The sequence below is a fragment of the Adiantum capillus-veneris genome, chromosome 25 (assembly GCF_014529385.1).
Source record: "Adiantum capillus-veneris isolate H3 chromosome 25, ASM1452938v2, whole genome shotgun sequence".
NCBI lineage: Eukaryota > Viridiplantae > Streptophyta > Polypodiopsida > Polypodiales > Pteridaceae > Adiantum > Adiantum capillus-veneris.
The window spans coordinates 114612816-114633539 of NC_140955.1; the positions used below are offsets into that span (position 1 = coordinate 114612816).

General features: G+C 42.6%; 1 protein-coding gene across 3 annotated transcripts in view; it reads left to right on the plus strand.

Moving 5' to 3' along the window:
• LOC147425495 (uncharacterized) overlaps positions 1 to 20724 on the plus strand; it is a 174524-nt gene that overhangs the window by 53701 nt on the left and 100099 nt on the right. Inside the window, exons 2-3 of one of the 3 annotated variants that reach the window (XM_086499874.1) lie at positions 3708 to 4325; positions 4399 to 4581. The exons of the other annotated variants lie outside the window; for them this stretch is intronic. Of the exons in view, the coding sequence (XP_086356000.1) occupies positions 3740 to 4325; positions 4399 to 4581 (769 nt within the window). The 5' untranslated portion in view covers positions 3708 to 3739. The remainder of the gene's footprint in view (positions 1 to 3707; positions 4326 to 4398; positions 4582 to 20724) is intronic. 3 annotated transcript variants of the gene reach the window in all.

The window sequence follows — 20724 nt, forward strand, 5'->3', positions numbered from 1 at the left end:
CCGAACCGGCCACCTTACCGAGTTAACTGAGCCCAAAATAAAGAAATAACGAATGAGGTAAAATGTACTTTTGGGAAAGGGTCTCATCCAACCTAGCCCTTCACCTTTTTGTTCACTCGTATTGCTAGTACTAAAGAAAGATGGATCTGGGAGAATGTGCATTGACTATAGAGCTCTCAATAAAATCACCATAAAAAGCAGATTCCCTATCTCTAGGATCAATGTTATACTCGACAAACTTCAGGGATCCACTTGTTCCAGCAGAATTGATCTGAAGAGTGTATATCATTAGATCCGAACTCCTCCTGGAGACGTGTACAATAGAGCTTTCAAGACGAATTTTGGTTTATACGAATATTTGATGATGCAATTTGGCCTTAGAATGCTCCAGCGACATTGAACTATATGATGGATAGGATTTTCAGAGAGTAACGATCATTTGTGGCCACGTTCTTTGACGACATCATCGTCTTCTCCAGGAGTGAAGCAGAGCACCAACACCATCTACTACAGGTTTTCCAGGCATTACCGAAACGTAAGTTGGTTATAAATGTGAAAAGGAGCGAGTTTTCTTACCGGAGATACTCTTTTTGGGACACATGGTCTCAACGGAAGGTGTAAAGATGTACTTGGCCAAAATTGAGACCATTTGTGATTGGCCTAATTTGAAGGATATTCATGAAGCTCAAAGATTTTTGGGCTTGTGCTCATATTATAGGCAATTCATCCGGAAATTTGCAGAGATAGTGTCACAAGACGGGCACCATGTGCCAACAGAAAAGAACAGACTGAACAGACTTTTAGCACTTCAATAACAACTGAACTGAGAGAGAGAGAGAGAGAGAGAGAGAGAGAGAGAGAGAGAGAGAGAGAGAGAGAGAGAGAGAGAGAGAGAGAGAGAGAGAGAGAGGACACGCGACACGGAGTGACGGAATTCCACCCTAGAGAGTATTTCTTTATATTGCATCAACACAATACAAACCGGAACTCCACGCTCTGCACCTTCTTCAGGAAGCATGCCAGAGAATGAGACCTTAGCACATATTTAAAGGCCTTTGGCCAATGAAAAGCAGTTTACATGAAAAGCCTTCAAACTCAAAAGCTTTTGGTCCAAAAACAATGCTAAAAGGTTGCCAACGTAAATCACGGAATTCCGTACAACTACCAAGTCAGCAGTTAGCACAAAACGCGGAAATCCGTATAGCCTGCCACGTCAACACTGTATGCGTAATTTTCAAAAATCTGCCACGTTATCACTTCCACGTTGTGTGTGAGGATCCAGGTTTATTCTAATCCTTTATGTCACTTGGGGCCCCATTGGACGGGGTCTCCATAAGTTGGTAGGACTTCTTCTTCTGTTACTCGTTCTTCTTAGGGTTTAGGCCCCTTGGCCGGCATCTGTCAAGTTGGCTCCAATCTTTAGGGCTTTGACACGGCACCACGTGCCAACAAAAAAGAACAGACTTTTAGCACTTCAATAACAACTGAACTGAGAGAGAGAGAGAGAGAGACGACACCCAAAACGGAGTGGCGGAATTCCACCCGAGAGAGTATTGGCCCCAAACCTTCGTGCCCCTTTTCGGTATTTCTTTATATTGCATCAACACAATGCAAACTGGAACTCCACGCGCTGCACCTTCTCCACGAAGCATGCCAGAGAATCAGTCCTTAGCACATATGTAAAGGCCCTTGGCCTATAAAAAGCAGTTTACACGAAAAGCCTTCAATCTCAAAAGCTTCTGGTCCAAAAACAATGCCAAAAAGCTGCCAGCGTACATCACGGAATTCCGTACAATTGCCACGTCAACAATCAACGCAAAATGTGGAAATTCGTACAGTTTGCCACTTCAACATTGTTAGCGTAATTTTTAAAAATCTGCCACGTCATCAATTCCACGCTGTGTGTGTGAGGGGCCAACTTTATTCTAATCCTTTATGTCACTTGGGGCCCCATCGGACGGGGTCGCCATAAGTTGGTAGGACTTCTTCTTCTGTTAGTTGCCGACATCTGTAAGTTGGCTCCATTCTTCAGGGCTTTGACATGTTAGCAGTTTGTGACATCTCTCCTTCTTAAAAGAGAGTAATCGACCGCGATTACAACGTATCTGCAAAACAACTCAAGTTAGCTCAAAAATTTCCGAGGGTTATTCTGAGGGACATTCCGCAGGACAATCAGTTTGCTCTTTTTGTTAAGGAGTTGACTTCTCCTTTCGGCTCTTTTGATCAAGGAGTTGGCTTCTCCTTTCAGCTCTTTTGATCAAGGAGTTGGCTTCTCCTTTCGTCCAGATCAAAAGTCTTCATATTCCGGCGTAGTAAAATTAGCCATCACACCCTGACCGCACTGATCTTCCACGGGTGTCTTGATGCACTAAAATTACATACCCAGGCAATCTCATCCAATTAGGGATATTCAGTGGTTGGCACATCACAATGCAACACAAATGCTCACATATGCATGTTACAAGACATAAAAACATAAAGTCGCCGATGAACACTCCTCCCGCATAACCTAACATTCTTGTGCTTCTGTTTTACCTGCTACTGTAAGCCCTCTTTTCGCGTCCTTTTAACTTTTCTTATATCGTAGATCTCCCTTTGTAGCTTAGAGTACTCTTTGAGCTTGTTTGATCCATAGTGTAGGTATCCTCTTGCTGAGTAAGGATGTATCATGTCTCCCATGATTTGAGCCTCTCCTTGGAGAGCTCGCCTAACATGTTCTTTTCTTTTTTAGGGAGGCAGTTGTTGACAAGCTCAGTGAGTTTTTGTAGCCTCTATTCCACATGAACTAGTGGTAGTCGGCATATCTGTGGGTGTTAGTGTAACACAGGATGTGACCGGGTATCTCACCTTTCTTTTGGCATTCTGTTGGTGCGTATGTGTGATGAAATGTGAGGATTGTACTAGATGTGGCTGTGGCACGCGTGCCTGCGTCGTGCATGTGCAGATAATAGCGGCATCAAACAGAGAGATGGTTGAGGTAACCTTTAACAATTGGGGAGGCAGTGAATGGAGAGATATCATGGGCAGCAAATGCAGTAGTGATGGGGGACAATAGGTGGTGAAAGCAGGCAGCGGTACATGTGGGATGCAATGCAGGTCAGCGAGTGCAAAGCAGTGCAGTGATGCAATAGCGCAGGAAAGGAGGGGAGGAGCGCAACAGGGAGTAGGCGCCATATCTCTGGTAGTTGGTGTATATCTGGGTGCCTCACCTTTGTCTTGGCATTGTGTGTGTGTGTGTGCACTGTGTGTGCAGGTGTGATGAAATGTGAGGATTCTACTGGATGTGAGTGTGTGTGCTGTGTGCAGATAAAGTGGCAGTGAATGGAGAGGTGGTTGAGGGAACACTGAACAGTGGAGTAGCACGAATGGAGAGGTTCCCTTCGCTGCTGCATTTGCTGCCCGCCAGGGACAGCAGGTGGTGAAAGCAGGCAGCAGTACATGGGAGCTTGCAAGTCAGTGAGCTCAAAGCAACTGAGTGATGAAAAAGGCAAGGAAAGGAGGGGATCAGCGCAACAGAGAGTGGTTTCATGGGGGAAGAGAGAGAGAGAGAGAGAGAGTTAACATCTATGAAAGGCCTGTTGTTGGAGGGTTTCTGTGTGTGAGTGGTTCTTATTTGCTGGCTGGCTTTCTTTTCTGATGCATGCTTGGTTGAGTGTGTGCATGTGTGGTCAACTAGGTTGGAAGTTAACTTGTTGAATAATTTGCAGTGAAAAACTTTTCTTGGAGAGGTTTTGATAACATGGAAGCTGAAGCTGAAGCTGAGAGTCTTCAAAAGCAAGCACAATTTTTACAGGTTATGAGTTTTCTTGATGATGAAGAGGAGCCGCCTAAAAGGAAATGCAAACTAGAAGAGCGGGTGCAAATTTCAGATCTGGTGGATAATTCTCTCTTTATGCAGCGTACAAGGAGCGCTCAATTGCCCCCTCCATTACCCTGCCATTCAGCTTCTCTACCGAGCACCAGTTCTGATCAAACTCTCTTAAAGCGTGCAAAACAATTCTTGTTTGACAAACCGAATAAAATGGGCAGGGTGTTCACATTGAGTGGATCATCGTCCGGTACAGGGTGGATATCGACGCCGCCATGTGTAGTGACTTGTGCTCATATAGTCCATGAAGCAAGATCAGAGCAGCTGTATTTTCAACTTCCAGACGATAATACAGTTGTGAAGCTAAAGGTTCTTAGGGTGAGACCAGAGGCCGAGTGTCAAGTTGACTACATGCGGGATGTAGCATTTCTAGAGCTCATAGCTCCAATTTCCACACTCGAGGTCGTAGGCATTGATGCTGGTCAGCTCAGCTGGACTTCCAAGTGTGTGACGGCAGGTGAGATCTTTGAAAAATTTAGGTGGCTTTAAGTTTGCGTTTTTACCCCTAAACTTTATGTTTTGTTACGCAGGCATGCTAGCTCCATACTCATCGTTGTCACCACTTGAGTCTCAGAAGATGCTGAATTCTGGCTTTGTGGAGTCTCACTCGTGGAGTTTGGCTACGACAAATGCAAGAGCCGACAAAGGTTTCTCTGGAGGACCGATTCTCAACAAGGATATGCAAATCATAGGGATGATCCACGGTGGGCATGGTGAGCTTATCAAAACTGTGAAGATAATTCCCATCAGTGTGATCTCGGATGTCTCTTGTATAATCTCCTAGTTTGTACCTGTTCCTTCCATAACTATTCCAATGGTTGGAAGTGTTTCGGTGCCATTTTGAAATGACTTGATATCAAGGCCCGTCTTTTATCAACTCTTGAAAATTGTTTTTATGGAATCAAGGCGTGACTAAGTTATGTTGGTTTTGGTTTTGGTATTTCTGTGCGTGCGTGTGAGAGAGAGAGAGAGAGAGAGAGAGAGAGAGAGAGAGAGAGAGAGAGAGAGAGAGAGAGAGAGAGAGAGAGAGAGAGAGAGAGAGAGAGAGAGAGAGAGAGAGAGAGAGAGAGAGAGAGAGAGAGAGTCTTGGCTTGTACTCTATGATCTTATTGCAAACCAGATTACATCTCCATGGTTGAAGAAATCACATTATGGTGATGGCCAGAATACAAGATAACTGGGGTAGAAAAGTTTTAAAGCTAAACAGAGACTACAAGATTGGAAGGATTCTTGTAGTGAGGGGGAATTTGTGAGGCATACAGAAAGACGTAGACTGTCACAGTAGTAGCTCCCACACAACTTTGAGAGGAGATTTTCTCTTGGCAGTAGAGGGAAAGCCTTACTAACAACCTTTGCATCCCTGGGGCTAGGTCGAAATGAAAGTTAGCATGACAATCATGCCAGAGATTGTCGGGCGCGGCTGTTGGATGGTCGAGATAGAGCCAGTGCTGCAATCAATGGCTGGTACGGAGTTGCGGGTTACTGATGCTGTGATTGATTGGAGATTTGTATTGCCACTCGGGGGTCGGTTGGGTGACCACCTTTCAGCACTGTCTCCACAGCAGCTTGGCATACTGTTGATTTGCCTGCAAAGAGCAAGCCCACCGCTCCATATACAGGTTTACCCATGATAGCAATCAAGGAGTTGTGTGGGATTTACCGATGGGAGTATTGATTTCTTGTGTTTCTGTGGAGTTTTGCTCACCTTCACACTCATAATAGAGAGCATTAGCTATACCTGCGAGTCGGTTCTATTAAAGATTATGCATGTGCTTGCAAGAGTTTATGCTCTTGGAATCTCGGTAAGCTCTATTCTAAGGAGATGGTGCTTGTTTTCATGTTGCCTTATTGCACCAAGTCATTTAGATACTCTTATCACATGAACTTTTCACCACATTTAAATAGAATTTCCAGTGTGAACTATGGCAACATGGTATGGTCATGTCTCATGCATATGCGCCTGGCTTTACACAGATCTTTAAGAATACTAAGATATGTGCAAAAGTAACTGGATTGCTGCTGCTCAAGAAAGCATCAATGCTAAGAGACACCATATCCTTACTCAGATCGTGGATGTCAATGGAAAAACTGATGAAAAATGTTTTGCTTGTGAATCCAACAAGTTCTACGACCACATTTGAGATTTCAACACACTCCAATTTTTTCTCACACTGGACTGATAAAAGGAGACCCTAATTCTTATTACAAGAGAGCAAGTTTGCAAGTTTTAGGTCAAGCAAGCAAACTCCTTGCTTCTTTAAACGTGTCAAAAAGTTTCGAATATTCTTCAAATTGGCTAATTTTGAGCAATTTTTTAGTCCGACTTTCGGCCCAAAAATCTATTCTTGAGCAAACGACTTCCAAAAATTTCCTAAATTCATGGAATCATTTATTCTAAATCAAGGCTTAACATTATTTTCGCACTATTTATGACCATTTGGCATAACTTTAGGTGGCAAACTATTTTCAACATTTTTCACACGTAGAGCTTTGTAAGCGGAGCATATACATTGAGATTAACCAAAGTATTTTCCAACATTCTAACAACACTTTGTACATATTCTAGAATCTAAAATGATAAGCAACATTGCACTCTGAGGTCCAACTCCCAAAATGGTATGTTCATGCGACGGTTACCCATAGAAGCATATGTAAAGTGTGGCACTTTTGCTCATTTATCTATATACATGATAGTTGGGTTCATACCCACTATTTCACATTATGGATGTGCAATGACACAACATCCACTCTCTCTAAACCTGCACATCTTCGGTATGTTCCAACATGTTTTGCTATGCAAGTTCAATCTTCATTAAGATCCTTTGGTTTAAGCCAATACCTTTTGTCAAACATGTCTTTGTTTTTTGGCCTTGCATCCTTCAATTGAGTTTTTCCAAGCTCAACATCTTTAAGTCTTCGTTTAGGTTTCCTTATGTGCAATGCAAGAAGATCCTTGGTACTTATATGTCATCTTTTCAAGGAAATAAATGCCAAGTAAGAACTACATCCTCAATTTGGATCACTTGCTTCTAACCACTGAGGTATGAGTTCTATGATCCGCCCATAAAGCATATGGTAGCAACCTTGGCCATTCACACACATATTCCTTTTGCATGCGTAAACCAAATCCTTAATGGAGGAGGATGCCCTCTTTCTCATATTGTCGTTTAGGTTATAAGCGCAGGTAAATGCTAGCTTGATACCAATCTTGAGAAAAAATTTGCTTGCTTCATCTACATCTACCTCAGCTCTCTCACACATTATCTTTCCCCACTGATCAATCTAGTGTTGGAGGTTGAATTTGAGTGTTCTAAAACCTTTGAAAAATTAGAGTGTGTGTGCCTTGAATAAGGAAGCTCATTTCCTTGTAACAAGCTGAAGTTTAATTTGAGTTTTGTGTTTCAATCAATGATGGCTTGCATTATTGAACCAAAAAAATTAATGTATTTTGGATCACAAACTTCGTGTGTGAGGTTGAATTTGAGTGTTCTAAAATTTTTGAAAAATCAGAGTGTGCGCCTTGAAGAACGAAGCTCATTTCCTTTTAACAAGTTGAAGTTCAGTTTGAATCTTGTGTTTCAATCAATGATGGATTTCATTGTTGAACCAAAAGTGTTAATTTATTTCATCTTTGAGTAATTTTTGAGTGTAGATTGATGTGTTTTGGATCACAAACTTATTCATCAACAGAACAAAAAGAAACAAGTGTATGGGTTTTTGATGGTTTAATCATGAACTTATTCATTGCTAGAAATGGGTGGGATTTTGTGTATGAGCTTTTGATCTTTTGATCATGAATTTATTAAAAAATTAGATAGGTTTAATTTTGTGATTTTGGGATCACTTGGTCACAAACTCATTCATATCCATTCTCCATACACTATACTCTCACAACAAAAGTCCTCACACTTTTTTAACTTCCAGCACCTCACACTTCTTGTAAGAAGGGCCACACCAAGGGCCAAGACACACACACATACACGGTTTAGAGGGCCTATATTTAGTGGGCCAAGGGTGTATATATGGCATGGTTGGGTGAGATGTGCATGGGCTAGTCCCCAGTCTCTTATATTATGAAAAAAAGATAGATTTGGAACGACATGCAAATTCATGAAACTGATAGCTTATGAGGCATTTTGCACTCTATGTGTAGAATCTCTATGAGATTAAATGTAAATATACCAATCACCAAAAGAGGTCATGGTTCGGTTTGGTTGCTTGTAGATGAATTGAATAAATTTTGTACGGTTTATTTCATTCACTATTCAATCTCTAAAGTTAACCAAGGTGGTTGTTTATAATATGTATAGATTATATAACTTACTCAAAATATTAGGAGTCATTATCACCCACATCATTTTTGGCGGATTGCTCTAAACAATTGGGAAGAAATAACTCAATATTGTAAATGCCAATCATCTAGAGATGGATAGCCATTTTACAAATGTTAAGCTTGTGCTAAAAGATATGTATGTTAGCACAAAGCAATCCAATTGGAAAGGTTATGTCTCTAGTTCGAGTTTGCTTACCACGAGGAAAACCATGTGTGACTAGGTTTAGTCCCTTCATGTTTAGGTCAAGTTTTCATTCTTGATCACGAGTTAAGATAGGGGACCCTGTGGCCGATTTTGACAGGACACCCGTCCACTTACATTATTTGGTTATAATGAGATAATAAGGAATGAGAAGCTATCCTTCTCTAAGCTCCACCAAACTAATGTGTCTTCCTCTCCTTCCCTCTCTTGCACTCACCTCCTCAATTCCCACAAGTCTGTCGGCATTCCCTCCCCTATCCATGTGTCCAGCGACTCCAAGGATTGGAATCTTGAGAGCTTGGATTCTCTGCAGGAATCGAGCCAGCATCAGGAAATTCGAGCGATCTTGGGAGTGCTTTCGACCCTTCAAATCGGGAGCCTACAGTGAGCTTGAGAAGGACAAGCAGGTGGATCTGCAGAATCAGGCATGAGAACTTAGGAGCAGCAGACAGGGATCAAGCAGAGTCGAAGAGCTTAGGAGAGCTTGTGTGTACACACACACTAGAGCTCGAAAGCAATTGAAGGCTTGAGAGCTTGAAGCCAAGCAAGGAGAATCTAGATTCCACATTTGAAATTGGGCTTACAACAAGTGTGGAGTGTCGAAATCAAACACACACACTCAGAGGATTGGGCAGTAGAGGGCAGAGAGAGAAAGCTCTCACCCCTTCGTCAATTGATAGAGTGCAAAAATCGAGTCCGAAGCGGAGCATTTTTTCCCCAATTTTAAGCTCACATTAAGTGTTTGCAAGCTCTTGATCCCACCAAGCCCTCGACAACTAGAGCCCGTAGTAGGGGAGCTTGAGAGAGAGAAATGAAATGAAATGAAATGATATATTAACGTCTACAAGAGGCCAAAATGACCTATGAGACCAACTGATTACAATGATGAGTCTAGTACCAAGTCTGGGTACAAACAAGAAAACTACAAACAAAGAACTGATAGGAGTGCTACCGACTCCTATGGGTGGCTGGTAGGCTGAGCAATGGTATCACCATAAAGGTACAAAGTGGGGATAAGTGTCACCATGATACAATATAACAGTAGCATGAAGCCTATCCCGATCGACATTCTTGGTGTCGTACTAGAATCCTGTGGATCCTCTGCCGCAATCTCCGCTGGTGCTGCGTGGCTCCCCTCCTCAGTCGCGGTCGTCTCGATCTCCCTAACTCTGTAGCTCGATCAATGAGAGTACCGCTGATGTGTGTATGGGTGGGAACCGAGCTCTCTGGTGGTGGTGTCCCCTCTGACTCTGTGGTACCCAGACTAAAGAAATCTGAGATGCGTCTCTGGGACTGTCTCTGTCTTTGCCCATTCAATAGAGCGTCTCTATGTCTCTGAATCTCAAGTAGGAATAATCCGAGACATCTTTGATCCTGATATCTCATGACTCTGTCTAACGAGTCAAAACCATCTCTGAATAGACAATGAAAGCGTCCCCGTATCTCATAGTAGACTGTGCAGCGACATATGTAGTGAAACTCTGTCTCTGGCTCTGCATGGCATAACTGACATATCCTACTGTCTGCTGGTATGCCTCTGAATCTACCTGTCTCAATCCCAAGCTGGTGTGAAGATGTGCGAATCTGGCCAATAGCACATCGTAACCTATGAGATAGATGTGTGTCCATGTAATTGGGCCGTGTGACAAATCCGTCTGTCGTGATTTGAAGAAGATGTTCTCTATAGAAAACCCTCTTCGTACCCAACTCCCGTGATGGTTCTATCCATGTCCTCTTGCTATCAAGCTGGATAAGATCCTGCTGAATGAGTCTAGTAGTCTCCATCCGTGTAAGAGCCAAGGATGGTGCATCAAGAGAATACTGGAAAGGGGGCAGCCTGTCCATGCTGAAACCATGCCTCTGAAACCATGAGCTCATCTGTGCATACCAACATGATGTATCTCCCTGTAGTGCCAGCTGTCTGGATGACTCGAGAGCAAGCCTGGCATACCTGTCCCTGGTGGTGTCCCATAAGCTGTGTACAAATGATACTGATCTGGTGAGTGCCTCAACCTCCATAGGTGGGGCAGCCAGCTCCGCTCGTATGATGTCATGTGGGACTGAGGCCTTGGCTCTAATCAGCCTAGAAATCATAGATATCAGGGGTCTCTCCATATTAGTCCATCCAGCACTGTCAATAGACGGTCCCCAAACCTGAACCGCGTAGTGCATAACTGAAGCGACCAAAGTATCGAAAAGCCAGAGCTTTGTTCGAGGTTCCTGGAACTGAACTTGCGAACAAATCCTCTCTAAACCACCTAGAGAGAGAGAGAGAGAGAGAGAGAGAGAGAGAGAGAGAGAGAGAGAGAGAGAGAGAGAGAGAGAGACACTTCCTCACTCTCAGAGAACAGAGATGTGAGATAGAGAGAGAGAGAGAGAGCAGGGTTTCAACACTTCAACATGTGGATGACTCGTCACTGCGCACCAGACATTGACAACTCGTCGCTCTGCATCGACACCGACTCGATCTCAGTTCTGAGCATCGGAGGCTCCTATCCGACGTTGCGAGGCGGCCTCGGCATTGACAATTCACCGTCGACATCTGCGTTGAGAGCAGATCGGCTCTCGACTAGTCTTTGACATTGTCGACTCGATTTTTTGCATTCTTCGGCGACAGTTTTGACACTATCTTGGTGACTTGGCACCGACGACATCGCTTACATTATACGATAGATTTTCGACATCTGACCCCGACACTAGCGTTCCCGCAGACGAACGTGCTTGCAACATGCATGGGTGAGGTGTCTCTATCATAGAGGAGTGACACCCGGCATTGGCATCTATTACTCTCTACGACACAGTTTTCAGCTTTGACTTCTTTGATAGTTATTCGACTAGCGCATTTCTGTCTGGCGGCCAACATCGGCACCAACATTCGCATTCTACACCAACACGCAGGTACACGATTGGTTTTTGAGCATGCATACAACATTTTTTTCAGGTTTTCGGACGTTTACAGGCACAGCGTCTTTCATGTGATTTTGGTTATCATTTTGACAGCAGTATCTCTGCGGATAGCTGCGTTGATAGATGCATGTTTGTTTGAGAGCACATAGTGCTATTGAGCTCTTTTGGGAGCAAATATCCCCACAGGGATCCTTTTTACTGTACGCAACAGTATTTGGCACCTGTTCGTGCACAGTCACTCATGTACGTTGACTTGCGGTCACTGCATATGTACACTGATTTGTGGTACCGATTTGGCGTGATACTTTGGCAGTTTTCCGGGCCGTTTCTGAGATTCAAACCGGAAGAGACCTTTCTCAGAATGTGGTTAGTCGTTTTGTGTCTGCTTAAGCCTTTGGGGGGTCGTGCGTGAGGTTTTCTTTGAGCAGGAGTATTCTCTAATGTTGAGATACCTTTGGTGATAGAGGTAGCTAGAGTTCCCCTCTTACGGTACCCTCGCTATAGGATATGTATTTTTTGACGTTGAGTTGACAATCATACAACAATTGATTTTGTGTTTTGAGCAGTTTATACGCTTACTTTTGTCATGTTGGGTTTCAAAGTTTGCTCCTAGCACATTCGCTTGTTCTTACACAATGCTTTTATTGATTTCGGTTTGAGTTTCTGCTTCTATTTTAGGAGAAACTCTACCAAAATTATCCCAATAAATTCGCCATAAAGTTTTTGGCCATATTCTCTTGAGTCATGGCTGCAAGTAGGGCTTCCGCAAGAGAAGAGAACTACATCAAAAATTTTGATGGCACAAACTTTGCTATTTGATAGCAACGTATGCAAGGTTTTGATCAACAAAGGCTTGATAGCACCCTTACGTGATAGAAGAGAGAATGCATACACTGATGATCAGTTGGAAGACTTGAATGAGCGTGCTATGGCGACCATTCGCTTGCATCTTGGTGAATCCATTTACTTTACCATAATGAATAAGACCAATGCCAAAGATTTATGGGATGCTCTATATGCAACATGGGGTGGCAACAATGCCTCGAACAAGGTTTTCTTGATGAAAAAGCTTATGCACATGGATATGAAAGAAGGCACTAATGTTAGTTCTCACTTCAACGAGTTCAACAACATATTTTCACAGATTACTTCAAAAGGTCTCAAATTTGATGATGAAATGAAGGCCATTTTCTTGCTATGTTCTCTACCATCATCATCGGATACCTTCAACGCAGCCATAAGCAATTCTGCACTCAATGGAAAGCTAGTTTTCAACGATATTGCTAGTGTATTGCTCACTGAGGAGATTCGACATCAATCCCTTGATGCGAGAAAGCATGGTGATGCGTATGTGGCTACTGAAAATTGTGACAAACAAAAACAGTGTGGTTAAGGATACAAGGATACAGTGTGCTCTCTTTATGCAGCATACAAGGAGCGCTCAATTGCCCCCTCCATTACCCTGCCATTCAGCTTCTCTACCGAGCACCAGTTCTGATCGAACCCTCTTAAAGCGTGCAAAACAATTCTTGTTTGACAAACCGTATAAAATGGGCAGGGTGTACACTTTGAGTGGGTCATCTTCCGGTACAGGGTGGATATCGATGCCGCCTTGTGTAGTGACTTGTGCTCATATAGTCCATGAAGCAAGATCAGAGCAGCTGTATTTTCAACTTCCAGACGATAATACAATTGTGAAGCTGAAGGTTCTTTGGGTGAGACCAGAGGCCGAGTGTCAAGTTGACTACACGAGGGATGTAGCATTTTTAGAGCTCATAGCTCCAATTTCCACACTTGAGGTCGCAGGCCTTGATGCAGGTCAGCTCAGTTGGACTTCCAAATGTGTGACGGCAGGTGAGATCTTTGAAAAATTTAGGTGGCTTTAAGTTTGGGTTTTTACCCCTAAACTTTATGTTTTGTTATGCAGGCATGTTAGCTCCATACTCGTCGTTGTCACCACTTGAGTCTCAGAAGATGCTAAATTCTGGCTTTGTGGAGTCTCACTAGTGGAGTTTGGCAACGAGAAATGCAAGAGCCGACAAAGGTTTCTCTGGAGGACCGATTCTCAACAAGGATATGCAAATCATAGGGATGATCCAAGGTGGGCATGGTGAGCTTATCAAAACTGTGAAGATAATTCCCATCAGCGTGATCTCGGATGTCTCTTGTATAATCTCACAGTTTGTACCTGTTCCTCCCATAACTATTCCAATGGTTGGAAGTGTTTCGGTGCCATTTTGAAATGACTTGATATCAAGGCCCGTCTTTATATCAACTCTTGAATATTGTTTTTATGGAATGAAGGCATAACTAAGTTATGTTGGTTTTGGTTTTGGTATTTCTGTGCGTGCGTGTGTGTGTGTGTGTGTGTGTGTGAGAGAGAGAGAGAGAGAGAGAGAGAGAGAGAGAGAGAGAGAGAGAGAGAGAGAGAGAGAGAGAGAGAGAGAGAGAGAGAGAGAGTCTTGGCTTGTACTCTATGATCTTATTGCAAACCAGATTACATCTCCATGGTTGAAGAAATCACATTATGGTGATGGCTAGAATACAATATAACTGGGGTAGAAAAGTTTTAAAGCTAAACAGAGACTACAAGATTAGAAGGATTCTTGTAGTGAGGGGGAATTTGTGGGGCAGACGGAAAGACGTAGACTGGATTGCGGCTGCTCAAGAAAGCATCAATGCTAAGAGACACCAAATCCTTACTCAGATCGTGGATGTCAATGGAAAAACTGATGAAAGATGTTTTGCTTGTGAATTCAGCAAGTTATACGACCAAAAAATTTGAGATTTCAACACACTCCAATTTTTTCTCACACTGAATTGATAAAAGGAGACCCTAATTCCAAAGAGAATACACGAAAAGGGAGAGTTTGCAAGTATTAGGTCAAGCAAGCAAACTCCTTGCTTCTTTACACGTGTCAAAAAGTTTCGAATATTCTTCAAATTGGCTTATTTTGAGCAATTTTTTAGTCTTTTTTTGGCCCAAAAATCTGTTCTTGAGCAAATGACTTCCAAAAATTTCATACATTCATGGGATCATTTATTCTAGTATAAAATCAACGCTTGACATTATTTTCCCACTATTTATGACCATTTGGCATAACTTTAGGTGGCAAACTATTTTCAACATTTTTCACACGTAGAGCTTTGTAGGCGGAGCATATACATTGAGATTAACCAAAGTACTTTCCAACATTCTAACAACACTTTGTACATATTCTAGAATCTAAAATGATAAGCAACATTGCACTCTGAGATCCAACTCCCAAATATGGTATGCGATGGCTACCCATAGAAGCATATGTAAAGTGTGGCACTTTTCCTCATTTATCTATATACATGATAGTTGGGTTCATACCCACTATTTCACATTATGGATGTGCAAACACAACATCCACTCCCTCTAAACCTGCACATTCTTCGGTATGTTCCACCATGTTTTGCTATGCAAGTTCAATCTTCATTAAGATCTACAAAGATTGTGATGTCCTTTTCATTTTGAACCAAATTTTCTACCTTTTTTTAAAGTTTCATAATAAGTTATGCTAGTTTTGAAGTCTATTGGTGTACATATTATTAGGACCCAATCAATTTCTTCAATAGCCTTTGGTTTAAGCCAATACCTTTTGTCAAACATGTCTTTGTTTTTTGGCCTTGTATCCTTCAATTGAGTTTTTGCAAGCTCAACATCTTTAAGTCTTCGTTTAGATTTCCTTATGTGCAATGCAAGAAGATCCTTGGTACTTATATGTCATCTTTTCAAGGAAATAAATGCCAAGTAAGAACTGCATCCTCAATTTGGATCACTCGCTTTTGACCATTGAGGTATGAGTTCTATGATCCGCCCATAAAGCATATGGTAGCAACCTTGGCCATTCACACATATTCCTTTTGCATGCCTAAACCAAATCTTTGTTGTAGGAGGATGCCCTCTTTCTCATATTGTCGTCTAGGTTATAAGCGCAGGTAAAGGCTAGCTTGATACCAATCTTGAGAAAAAAAATTCTTGCTTCATCTACATCTACCTCACCTCTCTCACACATTATCTTTCCCCACTGATCAATCTAGTGTGTGAGGTTGAATTTGAGTGTTCTAAAACCTTTGAAAAATTAGAGTGTGTGCGCCTTGAATAAAGAAGCTCATTTCCTTGTTACAAGGTGAAGTTCAATTTGAGTCTTGTGTTTCAATCAGTGATGGCTTGCATTATTGAACCAAAAAAATTAATGTATTTTGGATCACAAACTTCCTGTGTGAGGTTGAATTTGAGTGTTCTAAAGTCTTTGAAAAATCAGAGTGTGTGTCTTGAAGAACGAAGCTCATTTCCTTTTAACAAGTTGAAGTTCAGTTTGAATCTTGTGTTTCAATCAGTGATGGATTTCATTGTTGAACCAAAAGTGTTCATTTGTTTGATCTTTGAGTAATTTTTGAGTGTAGATTGATGTTTTTTGGATCACAAACTTATTCATCAACAGAACAAAAAGAAACAAGTGTATGGGTTTTTGATGGTTTAATCATGTGGCCGATTTTGACCGGACGCCCGTCCACTTACATTATTTGGTTATAATGAGATAATAAGGAGTGAGAAGCTGTCCTTCTCTAAGCTCCACCAAACTAATGTGTCTTCCTCTCCTTCCCTCTGTTGCACTCACCTCCTCAATTCCCACAAGTTCGTCGGCATCCCCTCCCCTATCCACGTGTGCAGCGACTCCAAGGATTGGAATCTTGAGATGTTGGAAGCTTTGCAGGAATCGAGCCAGCATCAAGGAAATTCGAGTGATCTTGGGAGTGCTTTCGGGCCTTCGAATCAGGAGCCTAGAGTGGGCTTGAGAAAACAGGTGGATCTGCAGAATCAGGCATGAGAACTTAGGAGCAGCAGACAGGGATCGAGCAGAGTCGAAGAGCTTAGGAGAGCTTGTGTGTACACATACTAGAGCTCGAAAGCAATTGAAGGCTTGAGAGCTTGAAGCCAAGCAAGGAGAATCTAGATTCCACATTTGAAATTGGGCTTGCAGCAAGTGTGGAGTGTCGATATCAAACACACACACTCAGAGGATCAGGCAGTAGAGGGTAGAGAGAGAAAGCTCTCACCTCTTCGTCAATCGACATAGTGCAAAAATCGATTTCGACAGCGAAGCATTTTTTCCCCAATTTTAAGCTCACACTTAGTGTGTGCAAGCTCTTGATCCCACCAAGCCCTCGACAACTAGAGCCCGTAGCAAGGGAGCTTGAGAGATAGAGAGAGAGAGAGAGAGAGAGAGATAGAGAGAGAGAGAGAGAGAGAGAGAGAGAGAGAGAGAGAGAGAGAGAGAGAGAGAGAGAGAGCAGGGTTTCAACACTTCAACATGTGGATGACTCGTCACTCCGCACCAGACATTGACAACTCGTTGGTCCGCATCGACACTGACTCGATCTCAGTTCTCAGCATCGGAGGCTCCTGTCCGACGGCGGGAGGCGGCCTCGGCATTGACAATTCACCGTCGACATTAGCGTTCAGAGCGGATCGGCTCTCGACTAGTCTGACATTATCGACTCGATTTTCGGCATTCTTCGATGGCATGGAGGAGCATCAGTTTCGATACTATTTTGGCGACTTGGCATCGACGACATTGCTTACATTATACGGCGGATTTTCGACATCTGACCCCGACACTAGCGTTCCCGCAGACGAACGTGCTTGCAACATGCATGGGTGAGGTGTCTCTATCATAAAGGAGTGACACCAGGCATCGGCATCGAATGCACCGATTACGCTCTACGACAGTTTTCAGCTTTGAATTCTTTGGTAGTTAGTCAACTAGCACTTTTTTGTATGGCGACCAAAATCGGCACCAACATTCCTATTCTACACCAACACGCAGGTACACAATTGGTTTTTGAGCATGCATACAATATTTTTTTCAGGTTTTCGTACGTTTACACGCACAACACCTTTCTGGCAATTTTGGTTATCATTTTGACAGCAGTATCTCTGTGGATAGCTGCAATGAGACAGATGCATGTTTGTTTGGGAGTGCATAGTGCTATTGAGCTCTTTTGAGAGCAAATATCCCCACAGGGATCCTTTTTACTGTAGGAAGCAGCTCTTGGCACCTGTTTGTGCACAATCACTCATGTACGTTGAGTTGCGGTCACTGCATATGTACACTGATTTGTGGTACCGATTTGGTGTGATACTTTGGCAGTTTTCCGAGCCGTTTTTGAGATTTAGACTGGAAGAGCCCTTTCTCAGACTGTGGCTAGTCGTTTTGTGTCTGCTTGAGTCTTTGGAGGGTCGTGCGTGAGGTTTTCTTTGAGCTGGAGTATTCTCGAATGTTAAGATGCCTTCGGTGACAGAGGTAGCTAGAGTTCCCCTCTTACGGTACCTTTGCCATAGAATATGTATTTACTTTTTTGCTTTTGACGTCGAGTTGGCAGTCATACGACAGTTGATTTTGAGCAATTTGTGTCTAGTGGTTTTTTTGAGCAGTTTATACGCTTACTTTTGTCATGTTGGGTTTGAAAGTTCCCTCCTGGCACATTCGTCTGTTCTTACACAGTGCTTTTATTGCTTTCGTCTTGAGTTTCTGCTTCTGTTTTAGGAGAAACTCTATCGAAATTATCCCAATAAATTCGCCATAAAGTTTTTGGCCATATTCTCTCGAGTCACGGCTGCAAGTAGTGCTTCCGCAAGAGAAGAGTACTACATCAAAAAGTATGATGGCACAAACTTTGCTATTTGATAGCAACATATGCAAGATGTTTTGATCAACAAAGGCTTGATAGCACCCTTGCATGATAGAAGAGAGAATGCATACACTGATGATTAGTGGGAAGACTTGAATGAGCGTGCTATGGCGACCATTTGCCTGCAGTGAATCCATTTACTTTACCATAATGAATAAAACCAATGCCAAAGATTTATGGGATGCTCTATGTGCAACATGGGATGGCAACAATGCCTCGAACAAGGTTTTCTTGATGAAAAAGCTTATGCACATGAATATGAAAAAAGGCACTTATGTTAGTTCTCACTTCAACGAGCTCAACAACATATTTTCACAGATTACTTCAAAAGGTCTCAATTTCGATGATGAAATGAAGGCCATTTTCTTGCTATGTTCTCTACCATCATCATCGGATACCTTCAACGCAGCCATAAGCAATTCTGCACTCAATGGAAAGCTAGTTTTCAACGATATTGCTAGTGTATTGCTCACTGAGGAGATTCGACATCAATCCCTTGATGCGAGTAAGCATGGTGATGCGTATGTGGCTACTGAAAATTGTGACAAACAAAAACAGTGTGGTCGTAACGCAGTCGTTCTCAGGATCATATGCAAGGTCGTAGCAAGCGTCGCGGCAAAGACATGAGAAATGTTGCGTGTTATTACTGCCATAAAGAGGGACACTTGGAGAAAGATTGCCGCACATTCGAGCGTGACAAGGGCAAAGTGAAAGCGAAGTCTAATAAACCTAAAAGCAACGTAAAAATTGAAGAGATTAATGTGGTTATCATTGAGACAGTTTCTGATGTTCCAAATGATGTGTTGATTTTCACAATGGATTTGAGTCTTGATGCATCGCTAGCTCTTGACAAGTGTTATGCACAAATTTGGATTGTGGACTCATCTGCTAGCTTTCACATGACTCCTCACAAAGAGTGGTCTTCTACATACGTTTCCACGCATGGCACAATGAAGCTAGGCAATTCTTATGAGCTTGATATATGCGGTGTGAGAAGCATCAAGTTTTCTATGCGCAATGGCACTGAGTTATGCTTCACAATGTCAGACATGTACCCAAATTGACAAAGAGTTTGATGTTTGTTGATGGATAGCTGGATGATTTGGGTTACAGTACTATCTTTGCTAATGGTTCTTGGATAATCAAGATGGGGAATCTGGTCATGTTTAAAGCCTCATTGTACTCACTTTATGTGTAGCCGAGCTGCAGTCTACAGAGTGTGGAATAACTGGCTAGGCATATGAATCAAAAGGGAATGAAAGTCTTGCAACATTCTAGTTATATCCATGTGTTAATTACTGTAACTTCTCTTTATGTGAGCATTGTATCTATGGAAAACAGACTAGGTTGACATCACCGCCTTTGGACAAGGAGTTAGGGAGTCCTCTAGATCTCGTTCATAGCTACTAGTATGGACCTGTGCCAGTCAAGTCTCTAGGGGGAGCATTATACTTCCTGATATTCATAGATAACTTTACTAGAAAGGTGTGGGTATATCTCTTGAAGTAGAAGAGTGACGTCGTTGGTGTCTTTCAGAAGTTCTTAGCCTTGGTCAAGAACCAATTGGGTAGAAAGCTTAAATCTTTGCAAAGTGACAATGGCGGCGAGTACATCTCCTCCGAGTTCAAGGACTTTTGCAGTAAACAAGGCATTAGAAGACAATTTATCACGCCTTACACACCCACCCAAACCGGCGTGGTTGAGAGGATGAATAGAACCATTCACGAGCGGGTCACTTCTATGTTGTCTATGGCCAACTTACCTCAAGAATTTTCGGGAGAAGCTGTTATGATAGCTAGTGATGCACCTTCCACTAGTACACACATGTTGCTCCATAGAGAGCGGAATCCGGTACTCAGGTACGTTTGAGATCTACTCGTGCACCTGAGCGTTTTGAGCCAGGATTGGACTATTTATTAGTCAGTGACTGCGGTGAGCCCACTTGCTACAAAGAGGCCATTCAAATGGATGATAGTGTGAATGCTGGGCACATGCTATGGGGGATGCCACCTTTGAGGCATGGTGTGCAGGTGCAGCACAAACGAGGGTGCGAGGGAGAGAGGGAGAGAGAGAGAGAGAACGAGAAAGAAAGAGTAGTCGATACACAGAGGAGTACAAAGAACACGCTTTTTTTTGTTGATTGATAATTAAAGAACCTTACAATGTATATAAAGCCATAAAAAGGCCATGCAAACTTAACTTGCAACTTGACTATCCTGCATGCTTTAGGAGACTGTGCCCACGAGCTAGACAAACCTGGGCTTGCATACCCAACAACCTCCCCATCAAGCCCAAACTACTGACAATGGACTTGAGATATACAGACCATGGTAGAGTTCATTCACCTGAAACCATGAGTAGAAGACCCCCCCTTCACAATCTTGACAATAACATAGGTGTGTGTGTGTACTTGTCTTAAACAACCATCAGTGTGAGACAAACTAGAACTCGACCAAACAACAGAGGGTGGTCTTACCATTTTATTTTGTGGCAGTGTCTATAACACGTACAAAAGTTTGGCATGACAGTAACCGACTACGGAGAGGCTAAAACAAGGCTTTGAAATTGATATTGACAAAACAAGACTATTACACGGAATTGGTAAAATAATTTGTGAAAATTTGTACTGTAGTCACGAAGTAGTTCTTCGTGTACTTCCTGAAGGAGATCTTCTTGTGAGATGTGTAGCAT